This window comes from Hemiscyllium ocellatum, chromosome 16 (genome assembly GCF_020745735.1).
Source record: "Hemiscyllium ocellatum isolate sHemOce1 chromosome 16, sHemOce1.pat.X.cur, whole genome shotgun sequence".
NCBI classification, from domain to species: Eukaryota; Metazoa; Chordata; class Chondrichthyes; order Orectolobiformes; family Hemiscylliidae; genus Hemiscyllium; species Hemiscyllium ocellatum.
The window spans coordinates 56704774-56728381 of record NC_083416.1 but is presented as its reverse complement, the minus strand read 5'-3'; the positions used below and the strand labels follow the sequence as shown (position 1 = coordinate 56728381).

At 37.5% G+C, this 23608-nt stretch overlaps 1 protein-coding gene across 7 annotated transcripts in view; it reads left to right on the top strand.

The window, feature by feature from the left end:
- The window catches only part of LOC132823438 (rap guanine nucleotide exchange factor 6-like), a 397644-nt gene that overhangs the window by 151476 nt on the left and 222560 nt on the right, over nucleotides 1-23608 (top strand). For all 7 annotated transcript variants that reach the window (XM_060837290.1, XM_060837289.1, XM_060837288.1 and 4 more), the window contains one exon: nucleotides 11625-11795. In XM_060837290.1, the coding sequence (XP_060693273.1) occupies nucleotides 11625-11795 (171 nt within the window). The remainder of the gene's footprint in view (nucleotides 1-11624; nucleotides 11796-23608) is intronic.

Here is a 23608-nt window from a genome sequence, read left to right as displayed (position 1 = left end):
TGAGTTCTGGTTTTTGTAAATTTCAAAAACATTAACTTCTGGCTAGTATTGAGACAAAAGTGACAGGAAGGAATATCCCTTTCTTTATACTGGATCAGATTTTTTCTGACTGAGAATAAGGTTTTAGATTCACTGAGCCTGCATATTTTGAAAGTGGAAGCACAGGAGATTTGCTAACGCTCCAATCAGGCAGCAAAATTTACCTTATTGTTCCTGTGATAGGGAAGAAAAAATATTTAACCTTCACCTCCTGATGACTGTGTCCCTGCAGAAATTGTTTTTGTATGTATAGCGAGGAAGAAAAAAGTGGATGTTGTGCTGTGACATCTTTGTGTTAAGGCTGGTCCATTTGCCCACATGTGTGCACATTTCTCCTTTAATGTGATGACAATCATAAGTATGTGAGAATGATAGACAAAATGTCTTTGGAACAGAAAAGTGACTGAAGAGGCAAGCATGTTTGGGCCGTGAATTTTGGCTTTGATATTTTCTTTAGTGCTATTGTTAGCATTGAGTTGTACGGTTTTTTTTTTATCCTTAGTAGAACTAGTGTTGCTCACTGCTGTAGTGACCCTTTATAAGACCAGCTCAAGCGGGATCTTCTGTCTTTCTTTGTTTCAGTACAGCTACATTTGCAAACTTCACATCTCTTACTTTGATTCTTTAATAATTATATATGCTCAAATTCTGTCTTTCACTTTTTTTTATAATGAATTATAATGAGCATCAAATGTTTTATGTCTCACTTGAATACTATGTGCACCCATTTTGCAAGGAATTTGCATGCATCTGCCCTGCCAGGTTTTGACTGTTTTGTTACATTGCCCTGTTATTTCATTTCAAACAGAAAAAAATACTTTCACAGTATCAAAGTGAGTAAATCACAATTTATTCATTTGTAATTTAATCATGTAGTGCTTAACTCCTTTCCCTCCTGTATCATTAAACTTTTCCCTGCATTATGCAAATTAGATTGTGATTTTAATTTCTTGAAGGTGATGGATATTATCTTCTTCTGAATCCTGATGATAGTATACTGTTGTAACTAAGGAGCATCAAATGTTTTATGTCTCACTTGAATACTATGTGTACCCATTTTGCAAGGAATTTGCATGTATCTGCCCTGCCAGGTTTTGACTTCAGCACAATGAAAACTTTATTCAAGTCAACCACCCATCCCTACCTCTGCATCAGGACTCCTAAAGATAAAAGCATGTTGATGCTAGGTTTTGAGTAAAGCTCCAGCTCTTTTGTTCAAAGATGTCATCATGTTTTTGTTCAATATAGTTTGATGTTTGAAAGATAAGTATCTTTCTTCCTGCTTAAAATTTGCAGTAGTAACTTGAACAAAGAAAAGTTGTGCTTAACATAATAGGTTCACTATATCCAACAACCTCACTCGGGTGGCAATTACGATAGCACTTGCTTATTTTTTGCCTTTAATACATTAAAACATAACAAGATACACCACAGGATTACAACAATGAGTCTTGTAAAGAGTTGTTGTGACCCATGAGCAAAAGGTTGGTTGAAGAGGCAGATTTTATGCATTGTCTCTTAGATTATGCTGATGGAAGCAGGACCATAGCTAAGTGAGTCTCTTCACTAAGGCAGAAGAGACCTTCCACTCAACAAGGCAGAAGCTCTGTACCCCTGGCAGTGTCAGTGACAGTAATAGATCTACCAGTTTCTAAGTCCTGTGTCCTTGGAGTCCATGACATAATATGTAATAAGAGATTTTATAAGTTTGGAGAAATAATGGCATGGAGCTGGAGTTGGGAGACATCTGTCAGAGTTTTGTTGGAGTGCAGTAATGTGATAAGAATTGTGGAGGTCTTGATGGAGAAGCTGAGGTTAAGAGAAGAAAAAGGAACAGACAGATTTGCAGGTTAGGCTGTGCATGATATAGAAAAGTGACAGGTGTGATGTGCAGAAGGGATCCCTGAGGGATGTGCTTTCCCTGTCTTTCCTGCCCAGCAGCAGAGCAGGTCCACTTGATAGGCCTCTCTCATACCTTGAATTCCTCCCAGTGCTCTCAAACTTTAGACCAGATGGGGATCAGCCCTCCGATAGCAGTTCACTGGGACAAAGATAGGAGGTCCATCCTACACTTCACTCACCTCATGTAAAATTGAGGGCACGTCAGGGATGAGTGGAAGTGGGTGGGAAAACCATCCAGGGAATTTAATAGTTTCTTATCCCACCTTCTCCAGAAGCAAACCTTTGAGTAAAAAGCATAAAAATCTTAACATAGAGTAGTTATAGGACAGAAGAAAGTCCTTTAGCCTTTTACACCAGTGAGCTATCAGCTAGTCCCAGTTCCTGCTGTTATCCTGCAAACTTGCAATTTTTTTCTCTTCTGATAATTATCTCTTTTCCTTCTGAAAACTGTATCTACCGCCACCAGGCACCTAATCACTGCATAACGTTTCTCCTCAAGTTGCATTTGTTTCCTTTGCCAGTTGTGTGAAATTAGTGGCTCTCGTTCTTGAAAGTCTCCAGTTATGTTACAAGAAATAAGAACATGAGAAGATTGTTCGACTCTTTGAGCCTGTTCAATTGGATGATGGCTGATTTGACATTCCTCAAGCCACTTCCCAGTTCTTTCCTTGTAACCCTTGATTCCCCTGGTAATTGCAAATCTAACTACCACAGCCTTAAATACAGCCAATGACTCTTCTCCCACAACTCACTGTCGTAAGGCGCTCCAAAGATACTCTTCTCTTGGAGTGAAGAAATTCCTCCTCCTCTCCATCTTAAATTCTGCGATTATGCTATCTGGTCCAAGACACTCGTGAGGGGAAACATCTTCTAAGCAGTTACTCTGTCAAACCTTTTAAGAATCCTATTTTGAATGAAATCAGCTTTCATTCTTGTGGAGTCCCAACCTGTTTAGCCTTTGTTTTATAAGAAGTCCATCCATACTGGGGTTATTCTAATAAGCCTTCTCTGAATTGCCTCAAATGAAATGATATTTTTCCCTTTAATGAGGGAACCAAACTGCTCACAGTCCTCCAGAATTTAAATCATTTTCTCCTGATTTAATTTTGCTAGGCTTCCAATGATTTCAATGCCCCTTTTGCATCTCGTTTCAATCTTCTGAATTTGTCTACAAGAAAATCTTCTGATTTCAGTATGTGGATGGACCTACCCAAGAAGGTGCAAAGCTTGACCTACTCTTGGGAAATAAGACAGGGCAGGTGACTGAGGTGTCAGTGAGGGAGTACTTTGGGGCCAATGACCATAATTCTATTAGTTTTAAAATAGCGACAAAAGGATAGATTGGATCTAAAAGTTGAAGTTCTAAATTGGAGGAAGGCCGATTTTGACAGTATTATATAAGAATGTTCAAAAGTTAATTGGGGATGGATGTAAACAGGTAAAAGGAACAGCTGAAAAATGAGAAGCTTTCAAAAATTAGATAACTATGTTTCCGTTAGGGTGAGCGGCAAGGCTGGTAGGTGTAGGGAATGCTGGATGACCAGAGAAATTAAGACATTGATCAATAATAAGAAAGAAGCTGTGTCAGGTATTGAGAGCAGGGAAGAAGTGAATCCTTAGAGTATAAAGGCAGTAGAAATATACTTAAGAGAGAAATCAAAAGGGCAAAAAGGGGACATGAGATAGCTTTGGCAAATTGGGTTAAACAGAACCCAAAATGATTCTACAAATACATTTAAGGACAAAAGGGTAACAAGGGAAAGAATAGGGCCCCTTAAAGATCAGGAAGGTGGCCTATGTGTGGAACCGCAGGAGATGGGGGAGTTAATTAACTAGTATTTTGCATCAATGTTTAATGTTATTGCGGAGAAGGATTTGGACAATAGAGAATGTGGAGAAATAAATAGCAACATTCTGAAAAATGTCCATTTTATTGAGGACATGGTGAACGGCAACTTAAATGCATTATGGTGGATAAATTCCTGGGACCTAATCAGGTGTACCCTAGAACTCTGTGGGAAGTTAGGGAAGTGATTACTGGGCCCCTTGCTAGATATTTGTATTATCGATAGTTGCAGGTGAGGCGCCAGAAGACTGGAAGTTGGCTAACATTGTGCCACTATTTAAGAAAGGTGGTAAGGAAAAGCTAGGGAATGATAGACTGGTGAAAATAACATCAGTGGTGGGCAAGTTTTTGGCAGGAATGCTGAGGGTCAGGATTTGCATGTATTTTCAAAGGCAAGGACTGATTAGGGATAGCCAACATTACTTTGTACGAGGGAAATAGTGTCCAACGAACTTGATTGAGTTTCTTGAAGAAATACGAAAGAAGATTGATGAGAGCAGAGTGATGGAAGTGATCTATATGGACTTCAGTAAGGCGTTTGCCAAGGTTCCTCATAATAGACTGGTTAGCAAGATTATATCACAAGGAATTGAGGGGGAACTAGCTATTTGGATACAGAACTGGCTCGAAGGCAGAAGACAGAAGGTGGTGGTGGAGGGTTGCTTTTCAGACTGGAAGCCTGTGACCAGTGGAGTGCCACAAGGATCAGTGCTGGGTCCACTGATTTTCGTAATTTATATAAAGATGATTTGGATGTGAACAAAGGACGTATGGTTAGTAAATTTGTGGGTGACACCAAAATGGGAGGTCTCCTGGACCGAGAAGAAGGTTACCTCAGAGCACAATAGGATTTTGATCAGATGGGCCAACAGGCTGAGGAGTGGCAGATGAAGTTTAATTTAGGTAAGTGTGGTGTGCTGCATTTCTGAAAAGCAAATCAGGACAGGAGTTATACACTTAGTGGTAAGGTCCTGGGGATTGTTTTTAACAAAGAGATCTTTAAGTGTAGGTTCATAGTTCCTTGAAAGTGGACTGTCAAGTAGAAAGGATAGTAAAGAAAGCATTTGGTATGCTTGTCTTTTTATTGATCAGTGCACTGAAGATAATAGTTGGGATGTCATGTTGTGCCTATATAGGGCATTGACTAGGCCACAGTTGGAATACAATGTGCAGTCCTGGTCTCTTTGCTATAGGGAGGATTTTGTGAAATTTGAAATGGTTCAGAAAAGATTTACAAGGAAGTTGCTAGGGTTGGAGGGCTTGAGCTATAGGGAGAGGGTGAGTAGACTGGGGCATCGGAGGCTGATGGATGATCTTTATCGAGGTTTATAAAGTCATGAGTGGCATAGATAGGATAAACAAAAGTCTTTTTCTCAGAATAGGGGAGTGCAAAATTAGAGGGCATTGATTTAAGGTGAGAGGGGCAAGTTTAAAAAGTGACCAAAAGGGTAACTTTTTCAAACCGAGGATGGTGCATGTATGGAATGAGCTGCCAGAGGAATTGGCGGAGACAATTACAACATTTAAGAGACATCTGAATGGGTATATAAAAGGAAATGTTTAAAGGGACGTGGGCTAAATGCTGGCAAATGGGACTAGATTAATTTAGGATATCTGCTCAGCATGGAAGAGTTGGATTTAAGGATCTCTTCCTGTGCTGTATACCTCAGCATAGTCTCTTCTAAGTAGAACTACCTCTGCTTTGTCACTTTATTCATGTAAATGATGTGTCTCATCCCTAGAAGCATACTTGTCAATCTTTTCTGTCCCTTCCCCCTCGAACGCCTTTACATCCTAATTAAATTGAGCTGCTCAGAGTTTGGTGCAACCCTTCGCTTGACACCGAACCAATGTTTAATAAAGCTTCATCATAACTGCTTTTGTTTTTGTACACTCATTTTGTACCCTAGATACATTTTTTTAACCATTTTCTCAACTTTCTGAGGTGCCACTCAGGCCCATCTGCTTTTACACCTCCTTTAAAATTATATCCCTTATTTTGTATTGGTTTTTCTCATTTCTCTAATCACAGTACATTATTTTGCAGTTAGTCCTAGAGCTGTAAAACATGGAAACAGATCCTTCAGTCCGACTCATCCACGCTGACAAGACATCCTAAATTAATCTAGTCCCATTAACCAGCATTTGACCCATAGCCTTCTAAACCCTTCCTATTCATGTACCATCCAGGACTGCACATATTATTCCAATTGTGGCCTAGTCAATGCCCTTTACCAGCTTACACCATTTCAACATAGGTGGAATGAATGCTCAGAAGTGTAGATAGGATACTGAAGGCAGCATTTGGCATTCCATCCATGGCAAATTCATCCTTTTCATAGGATACTGTGGCAAGTTCATAGTCCCTCTGAGCCAGATTCAAGTCTCATCTGCTACAGAGGGGTGTAATAGCAGCTTCCAAAAGGTTGATTTAGAAAGTGTCTTTCATAGGTAGGGCACTTAAAATACACACAGTCTTTCAGATATGGTTTCGCCAAATCCTTGTATAATTGCAGTAAGGCATCCCTACTTCTGATCACAAATTGCCTTCATAGAAGGCCAATATACTACTAAACTCCCTAATTGCTTGCTGCACTTGCCAGTCTACTTTCATTGGTATACGAGGACACCCAGATTCCTTTCTATATTCACATGTCCTAAAACATCCTTTGTTTTTGTCACTGAAGTGTATTACAGTAAAACCTCGATTATCCAAACGAGACAGACGGGGAGTATTTTGCTCGAATAATTGATCACTTGGATAGTCGATCTTTAGATTAGATTAGACTTACAGTGTGGAAACAGGCCCTTTGGCCCAACAAGTCCACACCGACCCGCCGAAGCGAAACCCACCCATACCCCTACATTTACCCCTTACCTAACACTACGGGCAATTTAGCTTGGCCAATTCACCTGACCCGCACATCTTTGGACTGTGGGAGGAAACCGGAGCACCCGGAGGAAACCCACGCAGACACGGGGAGAACGTGCAAACTCCACACAGTCAGTCGCCTGAGTCGGGAATTGAACCCGGGTCTCAGGCGCTGTGAGGCAGCAGTGCTAACCACTGTGCCACCGTGCCGCCCACTTTTTTTTTCTTAGATTAGACTACTTCAGCCCAACAAGTCCACACTGACCCGCCGAAGCGCAACCCACCCATACACCTACACTTACCCCTTACCTAATACTACAGGCAATTTAACATGGCCAATTCACCTGACCTGCACATCTTTGGACTGTGGGAGGAAACCCGAGAACCCGGAGGAAACCCACGCAGACACGGGGAGAACGTGCAAACTCCACACAGTCAGTCGCCTGAGTTGGGAATTGAACCCGGGTCTCAGGTGCTGTGCGGCAGCAGTGCTAACCACTGTGCCACCGTGCTGCCCAGAAAACAGGCCCTTCGGCCTAACAAGTCCACACCGGCCCACCGAAGCGCAACACACCCAGACCCTTACATTTACCCCTTACCTAACACTACAGGCAATTTAGCATGGCCAATTCATCTGACCCGCACATCTTTGGACTGTGGGAGGAAACCGGAGCACCCGGAGGAAACCCACGCAGACACGGGGAGAACGTGCAAACTCCACACAGTCAGTCGCCTGAGGCGGGAATTGAACCCAGGTCTCTGGCACTGTGAGGCAGCAGTGCTAACCACTGTGCCACTGCGATCTGATGGTAAAGAAGCGGTAGTTTAAGTGCCAGTTTTCCAGTAATGCATGCCATGATGCCATTTAACTAATAACTGAGTACTGAATTGCCTAATGCCGTTTTTATGGGACTTTGAGATCTTGTTTAGATAATCCAATATTCAGATAATTGATATCCGGATAATCGATGTTGTACTGTACATCATACTTAGCCATGTTGTACTACATCTGCCATGTGTTTACCTCCTCACTAACTTGTCTTAATCACCTTGAAGCTCCTTTGCTGTTTCCTCACTCCCGTAATCCCACCTAGTTTTGTGTAATCAGTAAACTTGGAAATATTACATTTGGTTCCTTCATCAAGGACTTTATATATATATATATATATATATATATATATATATATAGTGAATACTTGGATGCCCAAGCACTGAACCTTACTGTACCCCACTAGTCATTTATTCTGATTTTCTGTTTTCTGTCTATCAACCAATTCTAAATCCATGCTAATATATTGCCACCTAATCACATGATTTAACTTTGCCCACTAACTACATACAAAGAATCTTATCAAAAGCCTTCCAGAGAATCTCTGGATAGGTTAGATTGTTTGGAATTGTGGGTATTGCAGTTTTAAAAAACTTGTTAAAATTCCAAATGCACCATCAAGCTCAAATGTTTAAGTTTGAATCCCAAGAATTCAAATTTGCAGTAAACAATATTAACACCTTTACAAATCTCATTGTTTCATCACAATTACCACTTCCATGCCCTGTGCTTGTAATTCCATTAACAAGCTTATAATGTTGCACTTTTAAGACCATAACAACTTCTTTTGACACCCATCTGTACCATATCAACTGCATAACCCTCATCAACTCTGAATGTTAAACAGGATTTATCTTCGACATTTCAATGTTGTCTTTGCATAATTAATCCACCCGTGTCCAATTGCTTGGTAATTTTGTCTTAGAGTATTATTTCCATAGCCTTTCCTGCCACTGAGGTTAATATGGCCTTTCATTGCTGGCTTTATTTTTGCACTAATTTTTTGAACAAGAATCTAAAATTTGCAATTCTACAGTCCTCTGCAACCACTCCCATATCTATGTCGTATTGAAAGATTTTAGGTGGCGCTTCCATAATTTCAACTCTTGCTTTCCTCCGTAGCTTAAGTACAGCCAGACTTTCTGATAACTTCTATTGTCAATTTTTAATTCATCCAGTGTGTCCATTTATCTCTTTCCACTAGAACTATGGAAGCTTCTTCCTTTGCATAGACAAATTCAAAAATGCATTTATATTTTTGTCATGCCCTGTCTTCATGAGTAAAGCCCCATTTTAGTCATTAATTAACCCCACTTTTGTTTTACTACTCCTTTGCTAATTTTTTACCCAATTGACATTTTAACTTTCTCAGCTGGGAGAGTTAGACCTATCTTTTGCTGTAAGTATTGCAAAATAATCTAATATTTTTCAAATTCTGATTGTTTTAGAACATGTATTTATAAGTGATCCTGTTGCTGTAAAAGAATTTCAGAATTCTTTTATAAAAGAAAGGGCATTTTAGAAGTAGAATTGGAAGTAATTCAGACCATAAAAATGTGTGATCATGTTCACCGGTGTGGAGCTTTATCAAATAAATGTTTTCTTTTTATATACAGCTAACTCTTGTGGAGTCAAGAATTAAAGTGACTTGCTACCCTGGTGGGAAAATACTGAAATTCCTGATGAATTGCATGTTAGTTGATGGTGTAAAAGCACTGGTACCCTGAATAAAGTTAAATCATGTTAAAATTTTGATATTCCTCATAAGAATTTGAATGAAATAGAAATCAAAGGTTCGTTTTCAGACGCTTCATCACCATACTGGGTAACATCTTCAGTGAGCCTCTGGACGAAGCACTGCTGATGTTTCCTGCTTTCTATTTATATGTTTAGGTTTCTTTGGGTTGCTAATTTCATTTCCTATGGTGATGTCATTTCCTGTTCTTTTTCTCAGCGGGTGGTAAATGGGGTCCAAGTCAATATGTTTGTTGACAGAGTTCCAGTTGGAATGCCATGTTTCTAGGAATTCTCGTGCGTGTCTCTGTTTGGCTTGTCCTCAGATGGATGTGTTGTCCCAGTCGGATGTGTATCTTTCCTTATCTGTATGTAAGGAAACTAATGAGGGAGCGTCATATCGTTTTGTGCCTAGTTGGTGTTCATGTATCCTGGTAGCTAGTTTACTGCCTGTTTGTCCAGTGTAGTGTTTGTTACAGTTCTTGCACGATGTTGGCAAAACTAATGTCATTTACAAAAAACCATGCAAGAACTGTAACAAACACTACATTTTGAGCATCTAAAGTGCATATATTTCATTGCATTCTTGATGATTCATTATCAGGGAAAGGAAATAAAAATTAATGAAGCTGTAATGCGATGGGATTGCTGAATGTGTAGTAACAACTTTTGACCTGGAAACTGTATAATTAAACAGTATGGTGGAATCTGAAATTGTTTCTAATATGTTTGAAATGTGCTTTTAGGAGTTTGCATCAATAGTAAACTAACTGATTGTTATTTTCTTAGTGAGAAATATAGGTCATTTTGCCTCTGTGATTCTTTACCTGAAAGCAGTACCAGTAGGAAGAATGACATTAAACAAGTTATGTGGTGTAAGATGCAAAGGAAACTTGTAGAAAAGAGCTACAACTAGAGGAGTTGGATGGTGAATGCGATCAGGGTGTGGGCACAGCTGCAAAGAGAAAACAGATACAAAAAAAGGGAAAAAATGCATTCTTATGATGGGAGTAATTATTGGGTAGAGGTCAGGCATTCAGTCGGGTAGAAATGAATACAGGATGTCTGCGAGATGTGATGTGAAATAGCTAAAGAAAACCTACAAGCTGTGCATTTAAGTGGCCAACAATGAGTGAGACTGCAATTGGTTCATTGAAAAGAGTCTGGAAAGCTGCACCATCACAACTGTGGTGATCTTCAGGACAGAGGTTTCATTGAAGTGTGTTTGCTAATGATTGCTATACTCTACAAAAAGAAGGTATAAGTTGCTGATAGATTGTTAAGTTTCCTGATGTTTAAAGTGCTTGAGCAGCAGTGACAGTGGGACCTGATTTAAGCATGCCTGACTTTATTTGATCATAATTCCAAGAAAATACATTGTGATTCCCGGCCTTTTAGCCGAATAAATGACTTTTTCTTAAACTGAATATCACTTTATAGATTATGCTTTTAAAAAAAAGTGATGAGTTTTGTGCAACACAAATAAATTTTGCAATTAATGTTTTGTGTTGTTATCAAAGTTGTTGTTGTATATTTAATTATGTCGCATAAACTGTCATATAAGTATTTATACCATAAATTAAATGCAAGAGTTCATAACACTTGCATTGATGATGTGATGCATTGGAGTTTTGAAAATATAAATATACAATTACAGACGGAAGCTGAACCATTGCAGTTGCCTGCGGATGAAAGGGAAGAGAAGCAAGCTTAGTGAGAGAATTGCATCAAACTCACTTTTTTACACTTCAATGTAGTTAATTATGGAATGACGTAATCAGTGACAACAGGGCAGATCTTTTATCTGCCTTTCATACAAGGATCGTGTTTGGTCTGGACATCCTTATTGAATGTAAGGAGAGGGTTAAATAATCACAATAGGCAAAATGACAAAAAAATGCAGTCTCTGCTACTTTGAGACATTGGTTTTTCAGAGGAAAACAGCCTGGCATATATCCAAATACGAAACAAAATGATTACTGAATAAATACTCATTGAATAAGTATTAAGCTGAGGTTATGCTGGTGCAAATATGAAACAAATGGAATAATGTATGACAAAATAACATAAGAGTGCATCACTTTTGACAAAATATGCAAGAGGAAAAAAAAGAACATGCTCAATATGTTGTTCACATGCAAAACAAGAAGTGATTTTTGCACTGATAAACCGTTATTTAGAGTTTCCTGGAAGGAAGGAAGTTGTGGCCTCTTGCTTATTGAAACATAATTTTTCTCAGTTAACATGCAGTTGTGCCTGTGTGTGGTTTTTATTCCATAAGTGCTCCCCCATTTCTCTTAAATGTTTTTTACGTACTTCTCATGAGTCTCTTAAGGTTACATAGACTTTCTGTGATATGGAAGAACTGGATGTTCAATCAGGATCCTGAACATGTATTTCAGGTTGAAAATGTCAGTGAGAATGAGGAGAAAAATCTACAGAGGGAAGTCACCAACAGGCAGTCTCGTCGGCGCTTCAGGAAGATCAACTTGAAAGGAGAGCGGCAAACAATCACAGACAATGTGGATTCCTACCACCCTGACCGACCTCATCAGACTAACACTTATCACATGGTAAAGTCACTTCTTGCTACTGACTGAATGTTTATTAACCCTCGGATAAGTTTAAAAATTAAGATTATTATCATTTTACAACTTAAAACTGAATTTTGCAGCTGAGTTGAAATAAATTGGGGAAACTATCTTCCGGTTCAAACAAAGTATGTTTACACTGGAACTGCAGCTAAACTTCCAACGGTAACTACTGCCAAACGCTTCAAAAATGTTATTGGTAGCTGGTGCTCTTTGGATGCATATTTTGATTAACATTTAGTCAGTCAAGATGATTGTTTAGCAGTAGGCCTAAGTTTTGATTGATTGAATGATTTAATTATTGCATGTATTTATTACAAACACAGTGAAAAGTGTACAATCTATTCTGATATAACGCAATAGTTCCTTTCCCATGCAATCCCCCGTTATAGAAACATTGCGTAATAGTAGCACCATTTAAGCTAATGGGACCAAAATTGTGTTATCGCCAATGTAGGTGAAGAAAGTTTGTGTTCGACAAATAATGGTCTAAATTCTTCAGTCGCTTTATAGCCAATGGACATAGAAGAAATATTTGTTATAGCAGAACCGACTGTATAGTGGTGCCTTTTGCATATCACTTGATAGTTTTGATGGGTTTTTCCACCTTTAATAAACATTTCCTTAATGCGTGCACATAAATGTATGTCTATCTTTCAGTTATTCTGATTTCTCTCCAAGTTAGAAAAACAAATTGAGTATGTTAAAAGATTTGGTAAAATGGATGATAGGTTCTTTGTGGAAAACTAGCAGTGTTGTTAGGTGAGAGGGACGTGGCAAGGAGTGAGTTGATGCACAGCACTGGAGACTGAGAGGATGCACATTGAATTTCTCTGGTCTGCTGAGTTCTTAGTTTTTACTACCAGGATATGTCTCAGCTTCATTCAGTGCCTCCAGAGAGGAGTGATTTCCTGGGCAACATTGGATCTTGAAAGCACTAGCATAAATGGCAGAGATCTGGAATTTTTAAATCAAGCATTATGTGCAGTTCATTACAGGATAACAATACTGAGAGATTTTTAAACCCCTTTCATTCAAAAAATGTTTCGAAGATACTGTATCAATGTAAAAGTGTTCACAGCTGAAGATTTCCTTTTGAAGTACATTTGTTCATTTATGTAGTTAAACATAACTGCCAATTTACAGTCGGCATGTTCCCACAAATGACAAATAATAGTCAGGATACCTGGAGCAGTCACTTATTGTTCTTTGTAAAATGTAAAGGAATTTTAAAAATGTTTTCATTAGTGTAAATTAGCTGTTATGTTTAACTACATTAGAAGAAATTTGTATTTACGTATCATTTCCCTTGACTATATGGTGACTTTACAGTGAGTGAACTAGTTTGGAACTGTCATGAACGTGACCCAACAATCAATTGCATGTCAATAGAACAAGCAATAAATAATTCAATACATCAGTTGATTTGGTGTTTATCTTGGACATTTATCCTTCAACAACTGGGAGGACTGTTTTGGTGGTCTTTAAATAATACTATACTATTTTGTACATCAGCCAAGAATGCAGATTGGATCTTGATTAACATTTTATCTGATAAATGACAACTTTTGATTCTGTAGTACCCCAATATAGTAAATGATCTGACAGAAATATTTATTAGCTTCACTGGTATGAAACTTTACCTATGACCTCTTAATTCTAAAGTGCAAGCAGTATAACTGAATCAAGGTGATGCCCAAACATAAATTTGATTATAAATTATAAAAGATTCTGGTTATGGAAGTGTTATCAAAACACCAGATGTGTGCTGTGTATTAAGAATTTAAACTTCAGCCTTGCTGAATAATTGAACTTCATATTTGCTATTTTTGTCTTGCATGTCATAATGAACAATAAAATGCCCAGTTAGTGAGAAAAGAATGAGGGTCAAGTTGAGTGGATTTTATCAAGCAGTTTTTCATCCATGTCCTAGATTAAATACTCTGGAAGAAATCAACCACTGAATTAACAAGGTACTCATAAAAACAAACAATTATTCAAGAAAAAAAATGCCTGCTACAGGATTTTTTTCTTAGGAAACCATTGGTCCTATCTAAACCTTTATTTCAAAAATGTTCAAAATTCCAAGAGAAGTATTTTAAATAGAACAAGCAGCTACTTGTATAAACAAAACATTTGGAGTATTGTGCACAGTTTTGGGCCCCATAATCTCAGGAAGGATGTAGTGGCCCTGGTGCGTGTTCAGAGAAGGTCCCACTAGAATGGTTCCAGGAATGAAAAGCTTAACAAATGAGGGATGTTTGAGGACTGTGGGTTCATACTCAGTGGAGTTTAGAAGGATGAGGGGGATCTAATTGAAATGTACAGAATGGCCTGGATAGTGTAGATGTTGGAAAGATGTTCCCATTGGTAGGAGAGACTAGGACCTGAGGGCATAGCCTAAGAGTAAAGGGAACGTAGATAAGGAGAAACCTCTTCATATGGAGAGTGGTGAATCTATGGAATTAATTGCCGCAGAATATTGTGGAGGCCAGATCATTGAGTATATTTAAGACTGAGATAGATAGGTTCTTGAGTATCAAGGGTTATGGGGAGAAAGCTAGAGAATGGGGATAAGAAACTTATTAGCCATTATTGAATGATGGAGTACATTGATGAGCTCAGTGGCCTAATGTCTATTCCTATGTCATATGGTCTAAAACTGCTAGTGCTACAGCAGTTCTGTTGGTGGGATAAATTAAACATGTATTGTGTAAGAGTAACCTGTGTGTACAGGCTTTAGAAGTTTATAGAAAGCTCAAAATTGAAGCAGGTCATGCTGTGAAAATCAGCATTTTTACAAAAATCTATTTCTAGATTTCTTCCTTTCTTGTCCTCTAAGCACGGTCTCTAAATGTGCCTTGAAGTGTGACGTTGTGCCATCCAGATTAGTAGTGTGCCGGATTTGAACTGCTGACAACTCTGCATCGATAATTTCTGCTTTTGCAAACCGAATGAATCAGTGCACTCATGCATTAAGCTTCTAGATTACATTTGATCCTGCAATTATTGTGAGCACAGCAGGAAACTGAAGTATATTTTGCAGATGCAAAGAAGAATGAGCAAACAGTTTCAATAAAGATCTTTTAATTGACAGTATTAACTGGCCAAGTTGTCAAGATGTTCTTGGAGACATTTACATCTAATTTTAGTATTAAATTAATTCCCAGTGTTTTTGGTCAGTTTTAGCTAACTGACAGCCTCTCATTTTATGCTGTTAACTGATCCAAGCCAAAACATGAAATCTGAAGCAAAATGTAGTAGTTTAGTACTTTTGTTCATGGGATGTTTAATGGCCTATCTCTGTCCCCTCAGAAATGACCAACAGTGTATTTCACTTCTCTATCTTTATGCTTTTTTGAAAAGTCTACAATACCTTGTATTTTCAGGCTATTTTGCGGTTCAATGGTCATGTGTCTAGTTCTCAGCTGGAAAGTCTGTTCTGGAGGTGTATGTCAACATATCAAAACAGGTTGATTAAAAATAATTTTAATAAGGACTTTGTGAAAAAGTGGTTGTGTCTTGTCTGTGGGCTGGAAAGTCCCTCTAAGCCCAGAAGTGTGGCATGACATGTCTGAACAGCTTGATTAAAAATAATTTTCGATGTCCTTTTTTCTATAACAACACAATTAACCAACCATTAACATGATCCTTTCTTTTAGTCATAATTTTGGGCAAATTTTGAGCTATACAAAAACTAGTTGCTTTTATATTCTGATATATTGCATGTGCTTCTTTTGTTACCTGAAGTGTGATTAAACTAATTTAGACTGATGCATTTATTAGGTTATCAAACGGCAATATAGCTAGTTATTCAGCAGTTACTGCCCTATCACTTTTTTTAGTCACCATATTGAAGCCAAGTAACCTCAAAATTAGGTTCCCTCTTTTTTTTATCGTGACTTTATTTTGGATTTGAAATGGATTTACTCCAGAACAATTTGTGTGATATAAAGTGTTGCTTTTATTTGAAAATACATACGTGTTTTTTGACTGTAAACATTTTATTGACTTCTTTTCCTTTGAGATTGGTAATTTCGGATAGTCTTTCTCTTTCCGTTTCATTGTGATCCTCAGCATCCATTATTCCTATCGTACAAACATCTCTATTTGTGACTTTGGTTGTTGTTCAGTTAGATTGCCAGTGAGGCATATCTAAATTGTGTCTGTGTACTTCAACAAAAGAAAACGGGAATTTGAATTGACACGATGGCATTAAACATTTCCCTTTCCTGTGTAACTGTAATTTTAATGTATATTTTGTGTGAAATGTTTCTCTTGTCTTTTTAACAGTTGATTTTGTGGGCTTGGTATCAGGGAGTCTGAGGTTTGTTTATTTGCATGTGTTTTTAATGAGTGTGTTTTAAAAACTCTTGCAGTAAAGAAATGGTTAAAAGTTCAGTGCATTAAAGAACTTATGATTAAAATAAATTGTGTTGCTGCCTTGTGACAGGGATACACCAAATCAGAAACATCTAGACACTGGTCAGTAAGTATGTATGGGTGTACCTGGCAGAGACTGCTGGAACCTCAGTTTAAGGGACTTGCACTATTGTTAGAGAAAATTTAATAGTGAGTTTTTAGTTGGTAGTTTTCTTTGAGTGTGTCAAGAATTGATACCAGCTAAAGGAAAAACCACCTTGTGCATGTGTAGGAATTTGCCAATAAGGAAGCAGTTGTGGTTGTGCCAGCCTGAGTGTGAAATGTCAGTGTGGAAGTAGTGGTAACTCTGAACAGGAGTTTTGGTGTGTATAATGATATTGCTGAGGTAAAAGGAATTGTGTGCGTTTGAATCCTTTTCTAATGAATGTATGGATCTTTTCAACCTTTTTTGCATTGTGTAAAATAGTTTGTTATTCTTATTTAATAAGCATTTTTTTGTGTTAAATGTACACTGGCAGACTCTTGAGAAAGTGATGAAGAATTGACTTCCACACATTTTAAAAAAAAGACAAAGTTTGGGTCCTTCAAATAGGTTTACTATAGCTGACTTTGTTCAGTATTAACTCCAGCTGGGATCATGATGACATGTATCAGCAGTCAGCCTTAATTTTTCTGACTACAAATATGTGTTTTATTTACTAGTAAAACTGGGTGTAAAGGACTAACCAAATGACAAAGTTGTTTATTGAAGGGTATGGAAGATTAAGGCATGCCATTTTTTTTGCATTGGAAAAATGTGACGTTTCAAAATAACAACCACCAATGCCAGTATTTCAGTTTGGTCATTTACTGTGTAAATTTAATACTTAGTGTGGAAGTGAATCCCTGTTTTTGGTTGCATTTCCCGAAACTTCTAAAAATGGACTTAAAACAGCAGCATCTACAGTAAATATTTCTTAGGCTTAGTTTTTAAGTTGGGGAGAAAAGCAAGATCTATTAACTAATATTATTGATGACATATTTTGATGCAGTTCATATTGTATCTGTGAAGAAATGACAAATGAGTGACTGAATTTTTTTTCTGAGCCTTTTAAAATAATAACCAATTTGTAGACAAATTCTATTGATAATTTCAGTGTGGGTTTTCATACAGGAGTGTGGAACAAGACAATTAAATCTTCTGCTTCTGAAGATAATGCTATAGGATGTGGTTTATTACCCCATCCTTGCCACACACCTGTTCTTTTGAGATCAGTTTGGTATTGAATAAAAGTGCTATCGTTGTGAATTAATCATTGATCAGTTCCACTGTTTTAGTACAAGCAGCACTTGACATCAGATTCAATCAAAACTAGGATTAACCAATCACTGATTAGTTGAAGTGATCGTTTTATCCCCCCAGGACATGATTGCTATTATAATTAGGCCAATTGAAATTGCAAATCTGAATTGTTGTTAATTTTGCTTCCTTTCATTGAAAATATAGCCAAATGTGAACTGTATGGTTTAGTGCTAACAATGTCAGATTTGAACAGTAGTGCTAATGGTAAGATTGGCAGAAAGCATTTTCATAGAAATGAAAGGTTTTAAAAACTGTGGGAGCTTTTCATTGTGCTGAAGTGAGATCCCAATGCTTCATTGTTTCCCTCCTTATGCTTCCAAAATTGGATATCATGTCAGCATGATACATCATGCCATTAGCACGGCCTTAATAGTATGAATTGCCAGTCCTAACTGGCTACAGGAACAGTTAATCTGCATTATCTGCATAAATAAGACATTCAGCCCCTCAAACCTGCTCCATCATTCTATGACAGCTCGTCACCTACCTCAATGCCTTTTTCCCATATTAACCTAAATCTCTTGATATATCATTTAGAAGTCAATCTATCTGTCTTGAACGTATGTAGTCACTGAGCTTCCATAGCCCTTTGAGGCAAAGAGTTCCAAAAGTTTACCACCGTCTGAGTCCAGAAGTTTGTCATCATCTAAGTCCTAAATCACTTGCATCATAATCTTGAAATTTTGTCTCATAATTCTCGAACCCCTCTACCCCCAGCCAAGAGAACATTGTTTTTGCATCCACCATTCTGGCCCTGAAATAATGGTGTAACTTTTGATTAGATCACCTATCATTCTTTGAACTCCATAAAATACAGACAATCTCTTCAAACTCTCAAATTAGACTGTTGGATCTCCACTGCACTTCCTCTGTGGGAAGTATATAATTCCTTAGTTAAGGAGACTATTAAAAAACAGCATGATACGCCATACACGGTTTCACTTAGATCTTGTGCCGTTAAAGCAATACTCCTTTAATCCTGCACTTAAATCCACTTGGTTTAAAGGCCAACATCATTTGTGTTCCTGATTGCTAGCTGCACCTGCCTGTTAGATTTCCAGGGTTTATGCATAAGGACACTCTGGTCCTTTTGCTGAATATCAATGTTTCTCAGTCTTGAACCATTTAAGAAGTACCTTTCTACTCCATTTCTCCTACAAAAGTTGATCACCTCCCACTTAGCCATATTTATATTTTATTTGCCATGTTCTCGTCCACTTAATTAGCCAGTCCAAGCCCCCCTTGAAGTCTCGCTGCATTTTGCTCACAACACATATTTCCATCTAGCTTTGTGTCATTTACCAGCTTGGAAATATCTATTTGGACTATGTAATCTATATATCGTGAACTGCTGGAGCCTAAGCACTGATCCTTATGGTACCCCACTGGTTACAACCGAGTAGCCTCTTCAAAAGATTTCAAATTGTTTGTCAAATATGATTTTTTTCCATCTTAAATCCATATAACATTGCCTCTGCCCAATCAGACAATTTAACTTCTGAATATCCAGTTGTCATATTTTTATAACAGATTCAATTACTTTCCCAACACTAAACATTTCTGTAGATTCCCATTCTATCTTTCTGCTCTATTAAATAGAAATGTTGCATTTTCATTTTCAACCTTCCAATTTTCAATCCCAACTGCAGAATCTATCGAAGATTAAAAGATGATTACCAATGCCTCCATTATTTCTTCAACCACCTCTTTCACTCAAAGATGTAGATGTGTTTAGTTGAAGATAATAGTTTAAATTGTTCAATAATATTTGGGGAATCACATATCCCAATGTATTTCTACTTCAGCACAAATACCTGCATTCTGTTCTAGTAATGCTGAACATTGGTAGTTCTGCATTAGTTTTCCATCCATTTCTGGACCAGTAGTCATACTATAGTAGCCTGTGCTGATAAATAACATTTGTGTCATAAGTTGCAATAAAAGACTGAATCATCTCAATATATAACTTAATTATTATTGTCAAAAACATTAATTACTTTGTTGAGGAAAATGAATGTACTTCAGCCAAATTTAAAAATGTCACAAAAACAGTTGGAAAGCTAAGTGATGAGTCTGCAGAATGACTTAGAGAGGTTGAGTGAGTGGTCAAAAACTTGGCTGATGAAATGTAAGCAGGGAAATATGAGGTTTTGCACTTTGGCAGGATGATTGGAGGAGCGGAATATTATTTAAATGGAGAAAGACTGCAGAAAGCAACAAAATAGAGAGATTTGGATGTCCACATCCAAGTTTAGTGGGTGATAGGAAAGACATATGAAATATTGGCCTTTTATTTCAGAGAGAATGGTGTATAAAAGTACGGAAGCTTTGCTAAATTTATACAAGGCTCTGGTGAAGAGTTTTTGGTCCCTTATCTAAGGAAAGATCCACTGGGCTTGGAAGTAGTCCAGACAAGGTTCACTCTGCTCTTATCAAATATGGAAGACAGCCTTATGAGGAGAAGTTGATTAAATTGGGCATGTATTCCTTGAAATTTAGAAGAATGAGAGGCAACTTTATTGAACCATACAAGATTCTTAGAGGGCTCAATAAGGTAGATATGGAAAGGTTGTTTCCCCTTGTGGGAGCATCTGGGACCAGAGAGCATAGAGACAGATGAGAAGGAATTTCTTCCCTTAGAGGGTTGTGACAGCAGGCTGTTGAGGCTGGGTCACTAAGTGTATTCAAGCCTGTGAAAGACAGATGTTCAATCGGTTAGGGAATTAGCAGTTATGGAGAAAAGGTGGGCAAATGCAATTAAGGGTTATTAGGTCAGCCATGATCTCATTGAATGATGGAGCAGGCCTGATGGGCTGAATGGCCTACTTCTGCTCTCATGTCTTCTGGCCTTATAAAACCTGCACGGTGAACATCCTGGGGTTAGTATCTACCAACTCACCACAACTATCTAAATGGTAAGAGATTGGTAATAAATGTTAGCATTTCCAATGATGTCAGTGCTCTTGGCAGAAATACAAACAAAAAAACTTTTTAGTCCATTGGTTTAGCACAAAGATGATTGAGGCATTTCCATAATTTCAGTTTAAGTAATTCATTCTAATGGTAACCACACAATATAGGCTTAAGTTTTTAGTGGTAAATGTATGCTCTTGGTAAAAGTAGGAATGAATAATTATAAAATTGATTTTCATTTGAAGCCAAAGGACTCTTTCCTGTCTTATCCCCAATCAAGAAAGAAAGGAATAAATTCTTTATTAATTTGTTTGTGAACAACATTTACTGTATTTAAAATGATTGCTAGATCTCCAGTCTAAGCTTGTTCAGTTTCCTTTTATTTTTGTGGGTAATCGTGTAACTAGAGCAATGAAGATACCGGAAACAAAAATAGGTCTTGCACATGTCTTTATCTTTCTCAGACACATGTCACCATTGGCTTGCTTTTTGTATTTGTGGTGTTCTGCTGTATAGCTTATGATGCTGACATGTCTGCGGTGTGAAGTTTCCAGTACTGTCTGATCAAACTTTGCTTTAAAAAAAAATTGTTGCAATGCTAGTACATTAAAAGCAACTTTTAAAAGTAATATTACTGGACTCCAGAATCCCAATTTATTTTGACTGGAATTTTAATTGCTTTGTTTGTGCTTATGTGTTATGTTAAAGTCAAACTCATTTTGCATCATCGTATACGAAACATATCTGAAATCTAACTTTCTGGCAGTGGTTGTTTGCCATAAATGATGCATTTCCTTTTTACATTTGTCTCTATGAATTAACACAATTGTAGATTTCATATTAAAAGCAGTATATGTACATTTTTTAGGATTAAACTGCACTCTCCCCACTATTCATTGAATCACAGCAGTTCATTTTAAAAAAAAGCGTTTACCAGTTCTGAGAGGTTTTAAGTTTGTGCTGTGTATGTGAACGGAACAGATCTTTTCAGTCTAGTCAAAAAAGCTGCATTCATAGTGTTTAATACTGAGTAGAAATAAAAATGATCCTACCTATATATGCGCACATGCACACATACATGCAATACAAATTCATAATGTTAAGTTTTATGATTCTTAAAAGTTGATGTCTCGTGTTGATCTTTGATAAACTCTAATGTCTTTCTTGTTTCATTGAGAGAGTTTTAAAATATAGACAGATAACATACCTGCCCTTCTAGAGATAGCAATTGCTGAATTCTGTTCTTGAAACTTTCTGTCTGTGGCATATGGTTAGTCAAGCAGAGCTCAAAACTTGAAAGCCAGATGAAGAGAGAGGGTCTTGGTTTCTTTTAACATTTTTTTTGTTTCCACTCTGGGCTGCAGAAAGTAAAAGACAGTTGTAGAACAACATAATTGTTTAGTTGGTTTGTCAACTGACCCTTAACAAGTTGCCCATTGATCCAAATATGGTCGAAGCTGGTGGATTTCTGATGCTTGGCTTAGATTATTTGGTTTACCTTTGATTTCTTTTATTAGGTAGAGCTCCATGGTTCAAATGATTACACCCAATGGTTGTCCCCACCTAATTGAGTATCTAAGTGAATGTCAGGATGCTTTGCTAATGGGGTACAAGATAGCTCTCCCATTAATGCTTCTTCGAGGATAATGTTCCTAATGAAGCTTTGCAGGCATATTGCCTTCATTTGAATGTAGGAGGTAGAGTTATGCAAATGTTTGGAACTTTTGAAACTTTGATTTCAAGTTGTTGGGATGTGACCACAATTTTTAAAATATTTCAAACAGGAATGTCCAGCCAATATATTCCAAAAATCATTTTGATATAAAACTATGGTTTAAAAATAACATTAGTTTTTCCAGTGAAGTTAAATAAGCAAGTGTGATGGTAATGGCGCTGGACAAGAGAGCACACTAATGCTGTGGGAACACAGGTTCCACTACAGCAGTTGGTGGAATTTAAATTCAATTAATAAATTTTGAATGCAAAACTAAGGTCTGTACTGATGTCATGAAATTACAATTAATTTATGCCAAAACCCCATCTGGTTCATTAATATCCTTTAGGATAGGAAATGTAATATCCATACCCTGTCTGTGCCTCCAGATCCAATGCAATATCATTAACTCTTAACTGCCCTCTGAAATGACCTATAAAACCCCAAAGTTCAAGGGCAGTTATCAATGAGCAACAAATTCTGACCTTTCAGTCGTGTCAGCATTGCATGAAAAAATGAACAAAAACAGTTAAAGTGAGTTTAAGAAAACCTGAGTTTAAGGTGTAAAACTGAAAAATACAGCAGTGTCCAATCAACAAAGTTTTTTATACACAGGCAAACTGAAAAAATAAAAGCAAGATTATGACAGGTTAACCAATTAACAAATGTGCACACGTTATAGAAGGTAATAGAAAATTCAATAGGTGGATGCGCCAACCATGGATCATTCAAATGGTGAGCTTGTTTCAGGATTTTAACTGGTTGAGGGCAGTGATGGAGATAAGAGTCTTGAAGCTGGGTTTGGAAGCTGCAGTACATCTCTGCCTGCTACTCTGAGTTTTCTCTTGACGTTTCTTTGTCCTGGTCTGGAGAATTGCCTGTGAGACAATCTATTTTGCTGAATTGTCATTGTTAATGGGGTGTTTATGGGATGTTACTATAGTTTAGTAGTTAAATAATCTGTTATTCTTTTAAGTTTTCCAGTAGAATTAAGTTATTCTAATTTCTTTCTTTTGTTGTATTTTACCTATAATGCTTCAAGACTGGTAGTTTGACCAATTGAATTGCATCCTGATCTCAACACCTGGCACTTGTCTTTAAAATAAGAAAACTTGAGGGTCTAGGCTATTTTCTTAATATATTTTGAGGGCTTTGATCTGCTTCATAATAGTTATGATCCCAGTTGGAATATTGCATGCAATTCTAGTCTCCTTCCCATCGGAAAGATGTTGTGAAACTTGAAAGGGTTCAGAAAAGATTTACAAGGATGTTGCCAGGGTTGGAGGATTTGAGCTACAGGGAGAGGCTGAACAGCTGGGACTGTTTCCCTGGAGCGTCGGAGGCTGAGAGGTGGCCTTATAGAGGTTTACAAAATTGAGAGGCATGGATAGGATAAATAGACAAAGTCTTTTCCCTGGGGTCGGGGAGTCCAGAACTAGAAGG